At 36.7% G+C, this 19,235-nt stretch overlaps 3 protein-coding genes across 6 annotated transcripts; 2 read left to right on the forward strand and 1 right to left on the reverse strand.

Annotated features, from left to right (window-relative positions):
- The first annotated feature begins 1,166 nt into the window (after positions 1 to 1,166).
- LOC102610216 (mediator of RNA polymerase II transcription subunit 16) lies at positions 1,167 to 11,260 on the forward strand. 2 transcript variants are annotated; one of them, XM_006467765.4, is made up of 16 exons: positions 1,167 to 1,996; positions 2,099 to 2,167; positions 2,301 to 2,389; positions 2,596 to 2,708; positions 2,893 to 2,994; positions 3,105 to 3,195; positions 3,769 to 4,365; positions 5,007 to 5,622; positions 6,513 to 6,592; positions 6,794 to 6,876; positions 7,571 to 7,807; positions 8,171 to 8,342; positions 8,601 to 9,121; positions 9,307 to 9,483; positions 10,068 to 10,445; positions 10,610 to 11,260. In XM_006467765.4, the coding sequence occupies exons 1-16, from the start codon at positions 1,701 to 1,703 to the stop codon at positions 10,754 to 10,756; spliced, it is 3,768 nt and encodes a 1,255-aa protein (XP_006467828.2). In that variant the 5' UTR covers positions 1,167 to 1,700; the 3' UTR covers positions 10,757 to 11,260. The 2 variants fall into 2 exon arrangements, with proteins under 2 accessions (XP_006467828.2, XP_006467829.2); XM_006467766.4 differs by lacking the exons at positions 1,167 to 1,996; positions 2,099 to 2,167 and having other exon boundaries at positions 2,353 to 2,389; positions 3,110 to 3,195.
- Positions 11,261 to 11,495: 235 nt separating this feature from the next.
- Positions 11,496 to 16,526, forward strand: LOC102610735 (uncharacterized). Of its 3 annotated transcripts, none has more exons than XM_006467767.4 (12): positions 11,496 to 11,981; positions 12,072 to 12,156; positions 12,275 to 12,405; positions 12,497 to 12,599; positions 12,696 to 12,731; positions 12,838 to 12,983; positions 13,145 to 13,343; positions 13,768 to 13,842; positions 14,093 to 14,209; positions 14,338 to 14,382; positions 14,557 to 14,655; positions 15,311 to 16,526. In XM_006467767.4, exons 1-12 carry the CDS (start codon positions 11,698 to 11,700, stop codon positions 15,329 to 15,331), a joined length of 1,341 nt encoding a protein of 446 aa, XP_006467830.1. In that variant the 5' UTR covers positions 11,496 to 11,697; the 3' UTR covers positions 15,332 to 16,526. The 3 variants fall into 3 exon arrangements, with proteins under 3 accessions (XP_006467830.1, XP_006467831.1, XP_024950621.1); XM_006467768.4 differs by having other exon boundaries at positions 12,696 to 12,710; XM_025094853.2 differs by lacking the exon at positions 15,311 to 16,526 and adding an exon at positions 14,920 to 15,255.
- On the reverse strand, positions 16,284 to 18,113 carry LOC102609704 (stem-specific protein TSJT1-like). The gene is made up of 4 exons (XM_025094852.2): positions 17,567 to 18,113; positions 17,208 to 17,448; positions 16,963 to 17,083; positions 16,284 to 16,811 (listed from the first exon to the last, which is right to left on the reverse strand). Exons 1-4 carry the CDS (start codon positions 17,776 to 17,778, stop codon positions 16,612 to 16,614), a joined length of 774 nt encoding a protein of 257 aa, XP_024950620.2. The 5' UTR covers positions 17,779 to 18,113; the 3' UTR covers positions 16,284 to 16,611.
- Between the last annotated feature and the right edge of the window lie 1,122 nt (positions 18,114 to 19,235).

A 19,235-nucleotide genomic window follows, 5' to 3' on the forward strand; every position in this document is an offset into this window, starting at 1 on the left:
TCATACAATTCAATTAAATAATTTATTTTAATTGTCATTCATGATTCTCATTTCAGCTCATTCAGATTCCAATATATTCCGATTATTGATTAGTAAATGCACCATAAAATTATGGTGCTAGTAGGCTATTGAGTATTATGAAAATAACATAGGTAACTGGTTTATATTTAATGACTATTTGGTATGACTTATTTAATGTTCATAAGTGATTATTTAATCTCATAATCTCTTATAAAAAAATATTTTTTTTTAGTAGAGCTTTTGAAAATTGAATTAGCGATTTTAACTCTACTAACAAAAGCTTTGATTTTGATTTTTTGAGAGTAGAGGTTGAATTTTTTTTAAATGTTAAAATGTCTAAAATATCTTTACTTATTTATCAATCTTCTTTCATTCTTATATAACATAACTTTAAGAAACATGTCTATTAAATTAATTTTATAATTTTTAATAAAATTTTTCATTGACAACAAACACAACTAAACTTTTTGAAATAAAAGCTTTATAACAAAAATTATACTTAAATAAGTTATATTTAAAAAGATATAACAAACAAAATCTTATCTTTGTTATTTTACATTTTCATTCAAACGATGAATTTATGCATAAAATAAATTTATAAAAAAATTTGTAACTCTATCATCACTCATTTTGGATATAACATACATTCACACATTAGAAAATTAGAGAAATATTTTATAAAAGATGGAACCCATACACCCATAGAGGCAAACCATAATGCCCCAAGCGATCCAAGAAGTAACCAACTCTTTCACTTGAATAAGTAATGTTACACGAACGGATCCGAGTTATTGCGTTTGTGTAGAAGAAAAACATTTCTCTTGAATATTAATGGAGTACATAATTACATAAGTCTCTTCAAATATTAGTGTGAGGAGATATCATATAATACCCAGGTTAGGAACGTGAGTTGTGCTATAATATAAATGGTTTAAGTTTTTTTTTTTTATAGATTTTTTTATCATAAAATAGAAAAAGAAAAAAATTGGGAGGAATAAATTATTTGATTTACGATAAATTATGTCAATCATATATATACAATTACTTTTTTTTTTTTTTTTTTATCCTCAATCTAAGCTTTGGAAATTTAGGGTGACAATGATAATAATAATATCAACTCATAGTCACAAGTGATCTGCTGGAGGCGACGAATTTAGAAACAAAGGACCAATAGCCTAAACACAGGAAGAGCAGCCCATAAGACTAGAAACAGAGCCAGCCATTTTCGGACGGGAAAAAAAAAAAAAAGAGAAAAGAAAAAAGTAAAAGGAAAAGAAAATGGAGGCGATGTAGTTGAGCACAGCACAGCACAGCACAGCGAAGCAAAATCAAAGGGGAAGAGGAAACAAAGTCCTAAGTCATAGCAAACGGCCAACAGCTGGAATGGAATCGCAAAGACGACTGCTTTTGTCTCCTCTCCTCAGTTACAAACCCTAAAAAGCCACAAACAATCTCCTAAAATTCAATAAAACCACCCACTCGAACCCCACTCACTCTCTCTCTCTCTCTCTTCAACAAATTCCAACAGTACTATCTGTCGCCTTCAATTGCGACTTTTACACCACCACTCACACACACACACACACACACACACACACACACTCTCTCTCTCTCTCTCTCTCATTCTACTTTTTTATTCTATTTTATTTGACATATAAATAAATTAGGGTTTCGTTACAATGAATAATAATAATAATAATAATAGTAGTAGTACTCCTAATCCTAACGCCAATACTAATAATAAGGATTCTGAGGAGGATTTGGCAGCTCAGCCTGTGGAGACTGTTATTAAGCCTGACAAGTCGGACACTCTTAGTTCTGCAGCTGCTGCTGAGGAGGAAGCCTCCGCGAAATCGGACGATCCCATGGATGAAGATTCGGTTACTCCGGCCACTGTCTTTTGTATTCGGCTCAAGCAGCCGAGGTCCAATTTGCAGCATAAAATGAGTGTCCCTGAATTGTGTCGCAATTTCAGGTTTTTCATTTTGCCGCTAATTTATTTCAATTATTGTTCTTATTTCTAACTCTAATTTCTATTGAAAGCTCTTGTATTTTTTGTGCTTATTTGTCCTTTCAGTGCTGTTGCTTGGTGTGGCAAATTGAATGCTATTGCTTGTGCCTCTGAAACTTGCGCTAGGATTCCAAGGTATTTTCCTTTATATCATTTGTGTTTTGCTTTTGATGATATGCCAATTAGTAATTTTGATGAATCTGACCTTTTTCTTTGACTTTTGTGGGAGCATAGGTGTACGGTTTTGATTGTTCTTTTGTTTTTGCAGCTCTAACGCGAATACACCGTTTTGGATCCCCATACATATTGTGATACCAGAGCGACCTACTGAGTGTGCAGTGTTTAATGTCATAGCAGGTAATTTGTTGTGCCGTTTAGCTATTTGTTCCCATACATATACCTATTGAATTAATGTTTGCCAAGTGGTTTAGTGTTTATAATACCTGTTTAACATAACACCTTCTTGTTTATGTAATTTCTAGTTCATCAAACCTTGTGATGGCTCATGGTTTTTCTCTTTAGTTGAGTTTAATATTATTTTGTTGCATTGAATCCTTTTGCAGATTGTCCTCGTGATTCTGTTCAGTTTATTGAATGGTCCCCTACTTCATGCCCTCGTGCTCTATTAATAGCTAATTTCTATGGGCGAGTGACTATATGGACTCAGCCATCTCATGTAAGCCACCCTTGTCCGACCATTTTCTTTAATTCTGTGTGTACATGTCTGTCGGGTGCAAGTTATATATGTTACGTGCTTCTTTTTCTTTTCTCATTTTTGGTGCAGCGATGCAACTGTAGCTACATTGGTTGCCTCTTTATTATAAGTTCTTTTTGAGCTTATTATTGGTCTTTTTACGCAGGGACCAGCTAATCTAGTACGTGATGCTAGCTGCTGGCAGCGTGAGCATGAATGGCGGCAGGATATTGCAGTCGTTACGAAGTGGCTCTCAGGGGTGTCTCCAGTATGCATTTATTTTTGTCTTCAATGCTTCTGATTCCTAAAATATTCTTATTTCCTTTATTGTTACTATTCTAAGCACTTTTGTTCTTGTTTTGTTGTCTTAATGATCAGTATAGGTGGCTTTCCTCAAAATCCACTAGTCCTTTGAATGCAAAATCAATTTTTGAAGAAAAATTCCTTTCGCAGAATTCTCAAACTTCAGGTTTTTCTTCTTGCTGCTTCTTAAGGGTTTAGAAAAATCATGCACAGGAACTTTCATTTGGGTTTGCAATTGTTCATGAATTTTAGGTTCTAGTTATTTCTTGCTGTCACTGATAGTTCTGGTAATTTGCCGTTATTTTGTGAAAAACTTGAATCAAAATTGTCCTCAGATTGTTACCAGGATGGTTCTTTTGTCTCCTGCAGTAATGCCATGATAGTTGTTGCAAATGATTGCATGAGCTAGAGAGTGTTTGGTTATCTGAATGATAAGTGCCTTTTTGGTTTTAGCCAATATATCTCTTGTAGTTCTATCTTTCTCTTTTATTTTGATTGCGCAACAGTTGATAAACAGAAATTTCCTTATTTCTGACGAAAATAATGTAATTCTGGAAAAGGGATCTTATGGTGCCAACTCAGTTGCTCAACTGCTTTTGTTATAATGTTGTCAGCATTGTTTGGAATGTCACTTTTTTTTTTTTGTGGGGGGGGGGGGATAATAATTTCACTTTATTTTCTGTTAATCGATTTACCTTGCTCCAGATTTTTTCCAATCTAATGTATGATTCTATTTCAGATAGGTGGCCGAATTTTCTCTGTGTCTGCTCCGTTTTCTCGTCGGGCTCTGTTCAACTTAACTGGTCCCAGTGGCCTCCTAGTCAAAATGGTGCAGCATCAAAGTGGTTTCCCACCGCAAAAGGTCTCTTGGGTGCTGGGCCTAGTGGGATCATGGCTGCTGATGTTATCATAACAGACAGTGGGGCCATGCATGTAGCTGGTGTTCCAATTGTAAATCCCTCTACTGTTGTTGTTTGGGAGGTCACTCCTGGTCCTGGAAATGGATTTCAGGCAGCTCCAAAGACAACCACGAGCAATGGGGTACCACCTTCACTTAGTCCACCCAAGTGGGCAGGTTTTGCCCCTTTGGCTGCGTATTTATTCAGCTGGCAAGAGTATCTATTGTCTGAAGCAAAGCAAGGAAGGAAGTTGACAGATCAAAATTTCAGTGATGCCATAACCCTTCATTGTTCTCCAGTATCAAATTTTTCTGCGTATGTTAGTCCTGAGGCAGCAGCTCAATCTGCAGCAACCACTACGTGGGGCTCTGGAGTAACCGCAGTTGCCTTTGACCCAACTCGTGGTGGTTCTGTGATAGCTGTTGTGATAGTTGAAGGTATTATCTGTTCTCACTTTAGAATTTAACTTTTGACGTCAAATTCTGGTTGTTACTACAACCGGATATGTGTATGTGTGCTGATAATATTCTTTTAGTAATGTTGTGCATTCCTTAATGCATATGTGTTTGTTTGCTTATCTACTTGTTTATCATTCCGACTATGTTGACCTATATATATATATATATATATATATATATATGTATGTATGTATGTATGTATGTATTACAGCATCCTTTTGTTATAGTTTTTCAATTCCTTTTTAGTGTTTCTATTACCCCCATTTTACTTATGGATACAAATTCCTTTTATACTTTTATAGAATTCATAGTTCCCAATGATTTCTTGTTCTCTTTTTCTCTGTTGGAAATCTGCTCTTGCTAATGCAAAACCTTTTGCCTGTTGGACCCTAATGGGATGTGATCCATGTTAATTGGTGTCATAGCTGTCCCATTGGTGCATCCTGGTCTTTTTAATTACTTTTCTAATACAATAGCCCAAGCCTCTTCCTATAACATTTACTCATGACTAGGACAAATATGGGGCCTGTCTTTTTATGTTTTATAGGAGTCAAAGCTGTTTATAAATCCAGATATCATTGTGTTTCTATGAAAGTAACAATTGATTTGGCATTTGGCAGGGCAGTACATGTCCCCTTACGATCCAGATGAGGGTCCTTCTATCACAGGATGGAGGGTTCAGCGTTGGGAATCATCAGTTCAGCCTGTTGTTCTTCATCAAATATTTGGAAATCCCACTTCCAGTTTCGGTGGGCAGGCACCCATGCAAACTGTTTGGGTGTCAAAAGTGGATACAAGCATACCAACTAGTAATTTTAAAATTCACCAGTTAGCTGCTGCAGGACCAACCTGTGATGTATGGAAAACGACTGATTCTGGTCTTGAGAAATCAAAAATAGTCAGCTTTGATCCCTTTGATTTGCCAAGCGATATTAGATCGCTTGCTAGAATTGTTTATTCTGCTCATGGTGGTGAAATTGCTATTGCCCTTCTTCGGGGTGGGGTCCACATTTTTTCCGGTCCAAACTTCGCACCTGTTGATAACTACCAGATTAGTGTTGGATCTGCAATTGCGGCACCTGCCTTTTCTTCTACAAGTTGCTGTTCAGCTTCGGTTTGGCATGACACTAACAAGGACCGCACCATATTGAAAATAATTCGTGTTCTTCCTCCGGCTGTTCCAAGTAGTCAAGTAAAGGCCAACTCATCAACCTGGGAACGTGCGATTGCTGAGAGGTACTATATGAAAGTACTTATCATAAACCTGGTAGGAGTAATTTTTCATGCCTTCCCCTTGATTATATTGGACTGCATATCTAACTATATGAACACTTGTGTATGCATGTCATTCCTCACAACTCTCATTTGAAGTATAAAACTGCAGTATACTGAGAAATACAACTTTTATATACTTGTGTCTGTACAATTTGCCCCGCTTGATGCTGTAGTGAGATTTTCGGTCCAACTTGTAGATGTATAGTGACATCACCAACAAATGACCATTCACATTCAAGTTTCTTTAACAGTTGTACTCTAGACAACTTCACATTTTTTTTAAAATTTTTTGACAATACATTAAGTTTTTATCCAGTGTCCATTAGAATTTTGTTGTTAGCTAAATGATTGGTTCAGTCTACTTCTGATCTCACTCTCACTTATCCGAAAATTAAAAATTAAGGAATCAAATCACTCTAAATGACATTTTGCTGAAACTGGTTATGCAATTTTTATTGCTCTTCAGAAATTGGCTTGGTATGTTGATATTTACTCAAAAATGTAAAATTTAGAACCGACTCTTAGACTGCAGTTGATTATTTGTTAATTTTGATTTTATATAATATCAATAGTTTTTGTAAATGATATGCAAGTCTGTTTTTCAGAATTTAGTTCCGGAATTTTGTATGTACAAATAATGTGTGTGTGTGTGTGTTCCATTCCAGGATCCTGAATTTGTTAAAATCCGGGAAAGCGGTTTAATAGCTTTTCCGGTCTCTAGTAAAGTCCAGGATCTTGGACCAGATCAGCACTATATATATAACCAAATTAAATCATGTCAAATAATTAACGGATAGCAGTCACTTTAATCTGATGCTTGGTGATGCTGATTATTTCTGTTGTCAAAGCAGGTTTTGGTGGAGCCTTTTGGTTAATGTGGATTGGTGGGATGCTGTTGGCTGTACTCAGAGTGCTGCCGAGGATGGCATTGGTAAGAATGTTTTGACTTAGTTGTAAAATTAACAATATTTTATTCTGGAATAAGGATTTTAATTATCTGGAAAATAATGTCTTTTATTAAAAAAAAGTGTATAATTGTGTATTTCTTTTTTATATGCTGTCTTCTTGAGAGAATCTCTATGATGATTTGTGATACCTCTCTCTAATGTGGGTGATTATTCTTATATTTCAGTTTCTCTGAACAGTGTCATAGCTGTCTTGGATGCGGATTTTCATTCTCTTCCTTCTATTCAGCACCGACAACAATATGGTCCCGTATGTTTCTTCTAACTCTTGCCATCTCTGCGTCTCATGGTCATTTGTCTTCAAATTGTTAGCTATAACAATGAAAAAAGGTCTTTAAGAGTATTAATTTTTTTTTTTTTCCTTTTGAATAGCAATCTCATGATGTTTTATGGATCGTTCGCGCATGGCTAACTGATTCTTTGCCCGTCAAGCTTCTTTCTTAAGTTTGCTTTAGACTGTTCCCTTCTTTCAGCAGTCCTTCCACTTAATTTTGCTGTTCGGGTTTCACCAAATCCTCTAGTCTCTATGTAATTGTGATGTATGCTGATGTTATGTAGCTATCATGATCTAAGTTATCATGCTGTTAAAGCCTTAAAACAACCTTTGATTATCCATTGATTGCATATGATGAATCTGTTGTTGAGTTACATATGCCGAATCCCATCTAGATGGTCTCCATGTTTGTTCATTTCCCCAGCTGACTCAAAATGGGGTCTAATACTTCTATCGGTTGCTTGGAGTTACTCAACAGAATATTTTGAGGTTTTGACCAGGAAAGCACAGAGGATTTCTCCTCTTGGTTACCTGGCTTGACTGCTTCAGCAGAAATCTTAATCAAATTGTTATGCTAGCACTTTTACATGATAATTCATTCATCATTGATACTCATTTAGACCAGGCTCTATCATTTTTGGATAAGCAAACTTCTCTTTTTTCATAGCAGAGCCTAGACAGGATAAAATGCCGACTTTTGGAAGGTACAAATGCTCAAGAAGTTAGGGCAATGGTACTAGATATGCAAGCAAGGTTGTTGCTGGATATGTTGGGGAAAGGAATTGAATCAGCTTTAATAAATCCTTCAGCTTTGGTGCCTGATCCGTGGCAGGCATCTGGTGAGACGTTGTCTGGTATTGATCCTGAAGCGATGGCTGTTGAACCTGCTCTTGTTGCAAGCATTCAGGTCTACATCTATCCGTATTTTGTCCTTTTGTACATTCAGTTCTTGGTCATGTGGAAATTTGTAGTGAAATCAGTTGATGCCTCTGTTATGATTAAGAGAAAACACTAAAATAAGGTTAAGAATTTCGCTGACTGGTATACAAACATGATGGCAGTAACTTGGTGACGTCCTCGATGCACTTGTCTTCATGTTCTTTGCAGCTGGCATTTTTCTTCTAGGTTTTCCTCTTGCAAAAATTTTGTATCTGATATTAGTCAAAGATGTGGAATGGGTTCTTAAGTTGGCTATGTCCATGTTGTTTAAAAGTTAGATTATTTTAGTTGACATGATTGTTTAGTTAATCTATTTGTCATGGCTGTGCAGGCTTATGTTGATGCTGTTTTGGATCTAGCATCACATTTTATCACACGCTTGCGGCGCTATGCAAGTTTTTGTCGAACATTGGCAAGTCATGCTGTTACTGCCGGCACTGGCAGCAATCGCAATATGGTTGCTAGTCCTACCCAAAGTTCTGCAACTCCTGCAGCCAGTCAGGGTCAGTATCCACCTCTCCTCTGATAGGATAACATTGGAGGAAATGGGGCTTATTCCTGTGGAACTCTCAAGTTCTGTAATTCCTGCGTAATTTGAATTGACTGAATTTCATTTTATCCTATACCATTTGAGCATACTTCGGTCACTGTCATCTAATGAAGAAAGAAGGAACTGCTGTAAATTATTTTCAATTTTTTTTCATGCTTTGTTATCATTGTCCCCAGCAGTTCTTCTAACAGTGTAATAACATTTTATACAGCTGGTCAGAGTGGTACAACAAGCTCAACTGGAAGTACCCAGATGCAAGCTTGGGTACAGGGTGCTATTGCTAAGATCAGTAGCACCAATGATGGGGTGTCCAATCCAACCTCAAACCCCATAAGCGGTCCATCTTCCTTCATGCCAATAAGCATCAACACTGGGACTTTTCCTGGAACACCTGCTGTCAGGCTCATTGGGGACTGCCACTTTCTTCATAGATTATGCCAACTTCTGCTCTTCTGTTTTTTCTTTCGGCGAGCTCAACAACCTCGCCTTTTGGCAAATGCACAGAGAAATAATGATGCAAATGTGCAGAAACCTCAGGTGAGTGCTCCTGGCAAGGTGGAGGAAATCAATTCTGTTCCTGGAAAACCTACATCAGCCATGGTAAAGTTAGATGAAGGACAGGTAGCGAGAGCTGGTCAAACTGTACCTGGTGCAAAAGGAGTTGAAGAAGGTCCTGCTGGCCGGCCAAAAATGGGTTTTGGTAATGCTGGTCAAGGATATACTTTTGAGGAGGTACAAACTGTTTTTTTTTTTTCTTCGTGTAATAATGGTGTCTGGATAAAAATATTACTTGCAATAGCTTTTTTATTTTTCATCAATCTAATTACATTTTCTCTGATTCTTGAACTCAACTGTTGGCTTTTTTAAATAAGAAGTCATAGACATGACCTGAACAACTCTATGTAACTGTCTCGCAGGTGAAGGTCCTTTTTCTCATTCTAATGGACCTCTGTAGGCGTACAGCAGCCCTGTCACACCCACTACCGGTTTCTCAGGTGGGAAGCAGCAACATCCAAGTGCGGCTGCATTACATTGATGGGAATTACACTGTATTGCCTGAAGTTGTAGAAGCATCCCTTGGTCCACATATGCAGGTACCTGTGTCGTTATGTAAATATTGTTAAATTGATGATTTCAATGAGATAATGAGATTGCCTCTCATGTTTTGTTACCGATGCAAAGTAGTTTTGTATAATTTTTAATCCTGCTATCTAATTGTGATCTGATAAGAAAACCTATGATGCTGTCAAATTCATGTGAAAGCCTATAATTCTAGTACATAAGAATATGTCTTTTAGAAATAGGTGAAGGTGCTGAGAAGAGGTTGTGACAAAAGCTACATCTATTTACATCTTTTAGCTTATGGTATTGGCCAGGGTCATTGAATTCTAAACAACTCAAGTAGGTTTTTGTATTATTTTTGCCTAATCCACCAGATACATAGATGCTAGGCTTTGACCTTAACTTTGTCCTGGTATGCAATTGATGTATATTTATTGAAAATTCTAATCATTTATCTGTATTTGATTATTTTTCTCCTAAGCTTGCTTAGATGCTAGGTTTTGATCTTAATTGTGTCCTAGTTCTTGGTTGAAATTTGCATAATTTGTCTTTGTTTTTCAAACTTGGATTTCATTTTCTTCTGAGCTTCTATCTTCCATTCTAAATGTGTACACAGAACATGCCTAGGCCTAGAGGTGCAGATGCTGCTGGACTTTTACTTCGTGAGTTAGAGCTCCACCCACCGGCTGAAGAGTGGCACAGACGGAATATGTTCGGTGGGCCTTGGTCTGATCTGGAGGATGTTGGCCCTGTAGATGATACTCCCAAGCTAAGTAATTGGGTAGATTCAGTTGATGTCAACTCTTCAGGAAATCATGATGTTTATTACGATTCACATGGCTTGTGGCCGAGGAAACGCAGGATGTCTGAAAGAGATGCAGCTTTTGGCTTGAATACTTCTGTAGGCTTGGGGGCTTATCTTGGTATTATGGGATCCCGAAGAGATGTTGTGACGGCTGTTTGGAAGACTGGTCTTGAAGGAGTTTGGTACAAGGTATGGGATAAAGATAAAGTCGGCTCTATCTGTTATTAAAATTTTAACAATGCTTAATGTAGTCGATTATTGCCTTTCTTTTTAGGGCAGGACAATAATATGTGAGATGGAGAGGTTTTTTTTAATTGTTTAGCTCAAGGTAGTTTTGACTGTTTGTGGTGCAGTGCATTAGATGTTTGCGTCAGACTGCAGCTTTTGCCTCACCAGGTGCTACAAATCCACCAAATCAAAACGACCGAGAGGCTTGGTGGATCAGCCGCTGGGCATTTGGCTGTCCTATGTGCGGGGGAACCTGGGTTCGAGTTGTGTAGATGATTGTCAGGACTCATCTTTGTCTGTGAACAAATACAGACCTGCCATATGGTGAGGGGATGATTGAACGGACAATCGACAGAATATGAACACGAAGCAGAATACCTAAAAAGCACTGGTAGAAGATTATCTATAGCCATCTTGTCGGATCTCCAACTGTTGAACAGAAGGTTGAAGGAATGATAAAATGGGTCAGCAATGCAGATCTTGGAAACTCTTCCTAGAATTTTGATGGATTAATTCCACGTTAACAATATTTTGTGACAAGACAGGCTGTCTGCTGTCTGGTGTCTGTTAGAAATGTGCTGAGTTCGTAGTTGGTGGAATAGTTTGACAGGAGCAACTTTTGGATGTGAGAAAAGTAGTATTATTAGATAATTTGCTTGAAACCGACGACCCAATGCCTCGTGTGTAAATATTAGACAATCTAATTGAAACCTGTTTATTATGTACAAATGACAATATGTGGATATCGAACGTTTACGAACGTCCTCGTTTTTTTTCGCTTTTTGTACGATAGAAGAAGATGCAGTAAAACTGGCAGTAGGACGTTAATTGTTATTACTGTCAATTTGCTTCGACTTTCAGTATATTTAGACTCTGAAATTAAGTTCCAAATCAGCCGGTGTTCATTTGAAAATTGACTGAGAAAATGACGGTTGTCGCAGGATGATAGATTACAAAGGCGCCAAGCTTTGCTTTTTCAATAAGAAAGTACAGCGTCTGGGGGCATTTAGGTCAGAGCAAATCAAATTATGTTGATACATAAGAATTTGAAACAAAACCGATTAATGCTGAGCGGGGCAGAGGAGATGCGTCTGGTCTGAGTCTGATTTTCTCCTCCTACTCTTGGCTAACTGTAATAAAATTTTACTTCAATTGATTATCATCGTCAATTCATTCAGATTGAGTAAAGAGTGGTTGAGTGAGGGGACTGAGGATGAGCTCGACGCCAGGAACACACTCGCTAGCCTTCAGAGTGATGAGGCTATGTAGGCCGTCGTTACACGTGGAGCCTCCTCTTCGCGTAGACCCCACCGATCTCTTCATCGGCGAGGACATCTTCGACGATCCAATCGCCGCTTCCAACCTCCCTCCACTAATATCTAGCGACGTCACCACCAACAAATCCTCCGATCTCACCTATCGCTCTAGATTCCTCCTCCACGACTCCGCTGATTCCATCGGCCTCTCCGGCCTCCTCGTCCTCCCCCAAGCCTTCGGGTCCCTATTCCCTTTTAATTTTTCTTTCCCAATTTTTTTTTTTTAAATTATAATTATTCATTTTCTTTTTTGTTAAATTATGATTAACAGGGCTATTTATCTGGGAGAGACGTTTTGTAGCTACATTAGTATCAACAACAGTTCCACTTTAGAAGTTAGAGATGTTGTTATTAAGGTATTTTTTTTTTTTCAATAATTTCATTGCAAATGAAGAGGTCAATAATTTCATTTCAAATGAAGGACATATTTAGCTTGAATAAAAAATAAAAAAATTAATTATTTCCATTAAATAGGCAGAAATTCAAACGGATAAGCAGAGGATCCTCCTTTTGGATACGTCAAAATCACCTGTTGAATCAATACGAGCGGGCGGACGTTATGATTTCATCGTAGAACATGATGTCAAAGAACTCGGAGCTCATACGTTAGTATTAATCTGATTTTTTGGTTTCTTTATTTTGTTTATGAATTATGCATCCATCACCTCTGATGTCAATCATTTTGAATTTGTTTAGGCTTGTGTGCACGGCATTGTATAGTGATGGTGAGGGAGAGCGGAAATATCTTCCACAGTTTTTCAAGTTCATTGTCTCCAATCCACTTTCAGTTCGGACCAAGGTATTAGCTTGAAATCGATTTCATGAACCAATGCGAGGTGTGTATTTTGTTTCTTGCCCAAAGTTAATACTTGTTTACTATGACTTCATTCTGCAGGTCCGTGTTGTTAAGGTAGGTGCAACGCATTTTCAGGTGTAAGTTGTAATATCTTATTCTGTTTTTATCAGAGTTTCAAGAAATTGTGGTGACGACTGCTGCCTTTGGAAAACACATTATTGATAACTGTTTTCTGTGTCAGGAAATAACATTTTTAGAGGCATGCATTGAGAATCATACAAAATCAAACCTTTATATGGACCAAGTTGAGTTTGAGCCTTCTCAGAATTGGAGTGCAACAATGCTTAAAGCTGATGGACCCCATTCTGATTACAATGCCCAAAGTAGGTATGTCCGGATAAAATATACTGGGTATTTTGAATCGAAGATTTGTTCTGTGTTTCGCTTCATTATTAAATATTTTTTAATTCAATTTTCATGTACATTTGTTATTTACAAAATCTGATCTCCCGTGCTTTTCTTTTTATTGATTTATCATATTCTGGCAGAGAGATATTTAAGCCACCAGTACTCATCAGATCTGGTGGAGGGATTCACAACTATCTATATCAGTTAAAAATGTTGTCACATGGTTCTTCCTCACCAGTGAAAGTTCAAGGAAGTAATGTTCTTGGTAAACTTCAAATAACATGGCGTACAAATTTGGGTGAACCTGGTCGCCTACAGACACAGCAAATTCTTGGCACCGTAAGTGCATTCTTTAATAATTGAAGAACGTGAAAGCTTAAAAATTGTTCAGATGAGATTTATTGAACATAAAGCTATAGTAAAACAAAGCTAAAACTCTTAGAGGGGGAAAAGAAAATTCCGAATCTAATAAATGAGATATTTATAAAATCACAGATCTAATAAACTCAGCAGATTAAGAGTCAGATAACAATGAAATTTCAAAAAAGATTAATAATTTGTTTCAATTCTAGAAAAAAAGAGTGCGAAAGAGATGTTACATAGAATTTGATTGGGTGCAGCATAATTGAATTTAAATTTAAAGGTTTTCAGAAATTTTCACTCGTATGCAACAGATTTCTCTGCAATCTCAGTATGTATGGTGTATGGAAATGCTATTATTTGGTGGATGTTGTCCTTAGTGTCTTAAAACTTCCATTTACAGACCATCACTAGCAAGGAGATTGAGCTGAATGTTGTGGAGGTTCCTTCTGTTGTCGGCATAGATAAACCATTCTTGGTAATTAGCATTTCAATTTCATAACATTTTGCTTATGAATTCCAGTGTACCCTCTTCAGTAAATATCATTCATTTCTAATGTTCATTCATATGGTATCATCTTTGGATTTGAACTCAACTTTCCTTTTATGTGGCCTATGGTTTCAAGTCCATATGGTATCCTCTTTGGATTAATTTCTTCAACCGTTAGTGCTGCACCAAGCTAGTGTTGGTTTGAAAGTTAAACTGAAGTAGTCAGTGGTTGATGCAGTTAAAGTTAAAGCTCACAAACCAGACGGACAAAGAACAGGGCCCCTTTGAAATTTGGCTATCACAAAATGATTCAGATGAGGAGAAAGTTGTTATGATTAACGGTCTTCGGATAATGGTAACACAATTTGGTTGGCTGATAGAAACCATTTTTATGTGGATATCCCTGATTTATTCATGACCCTTCAGTTTATAGAAATACTGATTTCTTCCATTACTGATATATATGGTTTTGACTGTGTACAGGCATTAGCACCAGTGGAGGCTTTTGGTTCCACAGATTTTCACTTGGTATGAACAAGATTCTTGTGATAAGTATTCCCCTCCCCTCCCCTCCCCCCCCTCCCCACCCCCTTCTTTTCATTTGAGATGTTGAAGAGACGACCATACTGTGTATCCCATGCTGTACTTTTGATTGTTTCATTTTCTCTAACCAATTCAATTGTGCTGTCTTTTTGTATGCAGAATCTGATTGCAACGAAACTTGGAGTTCAAAGAATCACTGGCATTACAGTGTTCGACAAGTTAGAGAAGATAACCTATGACTCTTTGCCTGATTTAGAGGTTGGTGATCTATGGTTCTTAGCACTGTTCATCAGAGATTAGTGTTAAGTGCTCTGTGTTCTAAAATCTGGTTTGTCCAACTTCGGTAATACTGCAGAGTTGTAATGTCTGAGAATCTCAGCCAAGTGGTTGGTTGCTGAGTTATCTCAGAATTGAATAAAATTGGGAAAGTTTGAATGAGCATTAATGCATGAAAACATATTTGGAACCTTGATTTTGGTAAAATCTTATATTGGAATAGTAATATGGAATATTTTGGCACAGTAAGAATTGTAAAGCTGAGGAGAGGCTACTGGAAGTGCTGCAGAACTCTTGGCCTGCAAAGAGTAGGCCTCCATGTTTTGAGTGCAACATTTAATTGAAACACACTTATAGTCGAGAACTTGTCCAAATCATCTTTCAAAAAACACTAGTTTTGTGAATGTCGGGTGATCTTGATAGATGCTTTAATGCTTCAAATTGATCAGTTGATTTAGTATCTCGAATCTGAAAGAATATTTTTTTTTTTTTTTACTGCCCTAGCTATAAAATTGACATGATCCATTTCATGTTGATGGTTGGTTCTGCTTCATTGATAATTTGCTGTCTTTGCGGTCTTTGTGATGCACAGTGTTTTTGATGGATTGATTTTCTGATCTTTCTGAACACATTGCAGATTTTTGTGGATCAGGATTGATAAGTTGGCTGGTTTTGGCCCGTTAAGTTTGCAGAGACTGAACTAACACCATTTGGTTTTTGAGGAGTTTTGGTGACTGAGCATTGTCGTGACATACCCCATCAGTTTGGCTTTTACTAAATCACTCAGAACTACAGCCAGTGAGCCCCAAGTTCATCTAGCTTCTTGACTGCTAGAGAGCTATATTCAATTTCCACGCAAAGTACCTGCTTGCTGCTTTTATATGAACTTATTCTGTTGTTTCAAGGGCAAGGCAGATTATTTTCTTTGTGGTTGACCATGTGATTTTGATTACTAAAATTATCAAATGCCAAGTCAAGTGGTACTAGCGGTGGGTTGGGTTTTATTTTAAATGGGTGGGCTAAGTGAAATTCTATTATGAAGCTGGGGTGTATTTTATGGATCACCAACACTTGTGATACCAAACCAGTTATTTTAAGAATAGTTGTTAAGTCAGTTATTTGGTTCTTTTAAGAATAGTTGTTAAATCTGTTATGTATCTAAAGAAAATGAATTTCGTGTTCTCTCTTCAGTTAGTCTATTGATCTCTACAAATGAAAGGCAAAGTAGATTATCGTAGGTTGTAGGGCATGGGTAGTAGTATTGTATTCAAATCTGATTGATTACGATTGATAAAATATACAACCCAAGATTTTCTTATCAAGAATCCAACATGTCCCAAGAGAATGTAACACTAGAGGTTATGCTTTGGCAAAAGAAGCTTCTGTATTTGATCATCTTCTTGTCTGGCTGGGATCAATTCCATCCCAAGTCATTTCACTCTTATCAGTTTAATTTTATGAAAGCTATATTTTTTTATCCAAGAAAAAAAAAAGTTCTCTTGATTTGATTTCTTTTAGAATAATCTAATTACGGTAACTGTTCATACCGATATTTTTTCTAAAATTAGTAGTAACGGCGCAACCTTATTTGGAGTAGAAAAGTGAAAAGATTTATTTTTTAAAACAAAAAGAAAGATTGAACCCATTCACTTTCTCAAATATATATACATGTGCAGAGCAGCAGCAGCAGCAGCAGCAGCCGGCATGGCATACAATTAGCATTAGAGAGTAGAGACGCTTATCCATCCAGTTACTGGCATTAGCGTGGGAGCAAATACATACAGAGACAGACCGCAGACTCTATAGTTGTGTCAACAAAGCCCAAATAGTAAAATAACCCCAAAAAAAAAAAATTAATTAAACAGAAAATGGAACTGGACAGAGAATGTGAGTGGAATTTCTTCAATCTTCTTATTGATCTTGGGCTTGCGCCTAGGCTTAGGCCCAGGCATGGGAGCCGGACAATGCCCAATTCGCTTCGCTGCCAACACGTGGCATGCTTCTCATCCTGGACTGAACATCAACTTTGAAGTTAGCCCCACACATTACTCCTTCACTGTCAATTCTAGGCATTGCCTTCATCTCCCTCGTTGGATGCTCAAAGCTCATCAGCCCTTGCTCGCTGTGAAACATGCACCCTACAATGCGATCATTGTATCGCACCCACCAAAACAATTTATTATAAAATCTTTATTTGAATAATCAAGCTCCCCGAGTTTTTTAAAATATAAAATTAAAGATAAAAATATTGGCGTTTAATATAAACTTAATTCATTGCAGACGACATACCGGCTGGAAATGGTGCAAATGATTTGGCACAACTTGCTTTTATGAGCTCCAAATTGTCAGAAATGACCACGGACCCATCAGCTGCAATGCCCCAGAAGAGTCGCACTCCTTCATCAGCATCCTGCCCAACAAAAACAAGAAATTGTAAGAATGAACCTTTTTTTTTTTTTTTTTTAATGTAAAATTAGTGACCGAATTTCACGTGTTAATTAAAGACTAAAGACGAAGGAGTTTAGAGGACTTGCCAGTGCTGCAAATATAGTTCCAGCCTTGCAATCATAGAGCACAAAGCCAAAGCTGCCATCAAGATCTCGCAGGACCTGATGAGCCGGGTATGGGCCGCGATCACGGAGGGTCCGGTATGCTTCAATAACAAACATGGCCTCATTGGAGCCTTTTGAAAGCCCATATTGTTTGTTGAGGCTGCTCAAGTTGTTTAAGCTCCCCATGAACATGCAGTATATGTTATGCAAGCCACAAAACCACCTGCGCCAATTTTGGGAAAAATACATAATAATATTTTAAAAAATTGTCTTAATGTTAAGGCTTAAGGAAGACAAAAAAGGGAAAATACTTATTGCAATAATCATAATGTAATGGGTACCTTTGGGAGACGGAGTTGGGATTTTCTGGTGGCACATAAGCGAGAGCAGCTGCATTTCCGAAGTTGATTGAAAAAGCATTGGAAGGCTGCGAAATTAAAAATTCCTTGAAAATCTCCTCAGGATGCTTCGGCTTTCTTGATGAACTCAACGAAGCTGGGCTGTGTAGCTCTTGAGGTGGATTCACTAACCCTTTGTTGAATATTGCCAACATCTTCTCTTTTCTTCTTTCAGACGAAAAAAAATAAAGATCTTCAGAAAGAGATATAACTCGTAAATAATAAACCAACAATTCACCAAAGATAATGATTATGTTTTAATTAACAGAAGAGGACTGGAATAGATACAAAGTGAAAGTGGGGATGGAATATTTATAGTGGAAACCGATGAAAACAAACGTGGCGACATTATCCATAACTCGAAATTCCATGCTTAGGATACACGTAGTATTCATGTTTAAATTAAGAAGACTGAGATCTAATGAAGATTACATAAATTTTTTTTTTTATAATTTTTATTTAATACTTCTAAGCTATCTTATCTTGTAAGTCGGGTGACGTGGGTTTGACTGTTTAATTCATGGAGTTCTGGGAAAAGTTGGTTTTGTACGAGGAAATTGGTCACAAGATTTTAAGCTTATCCGACTGGAAAAGTAAAGTAGTTGTGACAGTGACGGTGATCTGAGTCCGCCACGTTAGTTTTTGTCGGCATCTCACCGCCGACTGCGTGATTCCAGCTATTTCCTACGTGTACATGTGACCGAGTCAACGGCCCGGTGGGCTGTTACGAATATCTAATAGTTGAAACTTGCAAGTTGTAACACAATAACGTCTCTAACCAATTTTCACGTCATATAACTGTGTATATATATATATATATAGGCCCACATAATTTGTGTGGTTGTTGTTGAGTGTGTATGTTACATTAATTATAACATAGGGACTCCCTGCAATGAAATGTTTTCAACTATCCATATATATATATGAGTAATGATACAGTTATAAATTATTGTACAAGTTTATTTTGTATAAACTGACGTGGTACTAATTTATTGGTTGAATGAAAATATAAAATAATAAAAATAAATTATGTGGGTCAAGTAATATTTAATTCAATTAATTTTATCATGTTACATAAATTTATATAAAATAAATTTATATAAAAATTTATAATTATATCATTACTCTATATATATATATGGCAAATGCTATGTTACAATTAATGTAACATAGCATTTGCCTTCATTGCAAATCTTATATTTGTTTAATTTAATGCAATCAACACTCTAAAATAATTTCTTTATTTTTAATATTGAACTTGAAGATGGTAAATTACTAGATTTCTAAATTAAATTATACCACTTAAGGTCCCATTTGAGATTGAAGTTTAAGTTACAGCTACTGTAAAAAAAATATATAATTGTTAAATAAAAATTAATAATATGTAGTAAATATAAATTTTACATAATTTTAATAAAATTATTAAAAATATAATATATATTTTATTATACAAATAAAAAATTATATCAAAATAACTTACAAGATACAACAATTAACGTTTACCAAACACTTTAGTTCAATCTCAATCCCAAACGCACCCTAACTTTATGTTTACAACGGACCCCTCACATATTCACTTATCGACGACGTCCCAACGCAAGGGCACAAATTT

The sequence above is a fragment of the Citrus sinensis genome, chromosome 2 (genome assembly GCF_022201045.2).
Source record: "Citrus sinensis cultivar Valencia sweet orange chromosome 2, DVS_A1.0, whole genome shotgun sequence".
Lineage (NCBI taxonomy): Eukaryota > Viridiplantae > Streptophyta > Magnoliopsida > Sapindales > Rutaceae > Citrus > Citrus sinensis.

Bases quoted from the DNA above. Each gene is read 5' to 3' on its own strand.
- LOC102610216 (XM_006467765.4), top strand. From the start codon at position 1,701: ATGAATAATAATAATAATAATAATAGTAGTAGTACTCCTAATCCTAAC. The intron at 2,709-2,892 runs GTAAGCCACCCT...CTTTTTACGCAG, and splicing joins TATGGACTCAGCCATCTCAT to GGACCAGCTAATCTAGTACG. The intron at 2,995-3,104 runs GTATGCATTTAT...CTTAATGATCAG, and splicing joins GGCTCTCAGGGGTGTCTCCA to TATAGGTGGCTTTCCTCAAA.
- LOC102610735 (XM_006467767.4), top strand. From the start codon at position 11,698: ATGAGCTCGACGCCAGGAACACACTCGCTAGCCTTCAGAGTGATGAGG. The intron at 12,157-12,274 runs GTATTTTTTTTT...TCCATTAAATAG, and splicing joins TTAGAGATGTTGTTATTAAG to GCAGAAATTCAAACGGATAA. The intron at 12,732-12,837 runs GTGTAAGTTGTA...TTTCTGTGTCAG, and splicing joins TAGGTGCAACGCATTTTCAG to GAAATAACATTTTTAGAGGC.
- LOC102609704 (XM_025094852.2), bottom strand. From the start codon at position 17,778: ATGTTGGCAATATTCAACAAAGGGTTAGTGAATCCACCTCAAGAGCTA. The intron at 17,449-17,566 runs GTACCCATTACA...AAATTGGCGCAG, and splicing joins CCCAACTCCGTCTCCCAAAG to GTGGTTTTGTGGCTTGCATA. The intron at 16,812-16,962 runs GTATGTCGTCTG...ATCGCATTGTAG, and splicing joins ATTTGCACCATTTCCAGCCG to GGTGCATGTTTCACAGCGAG.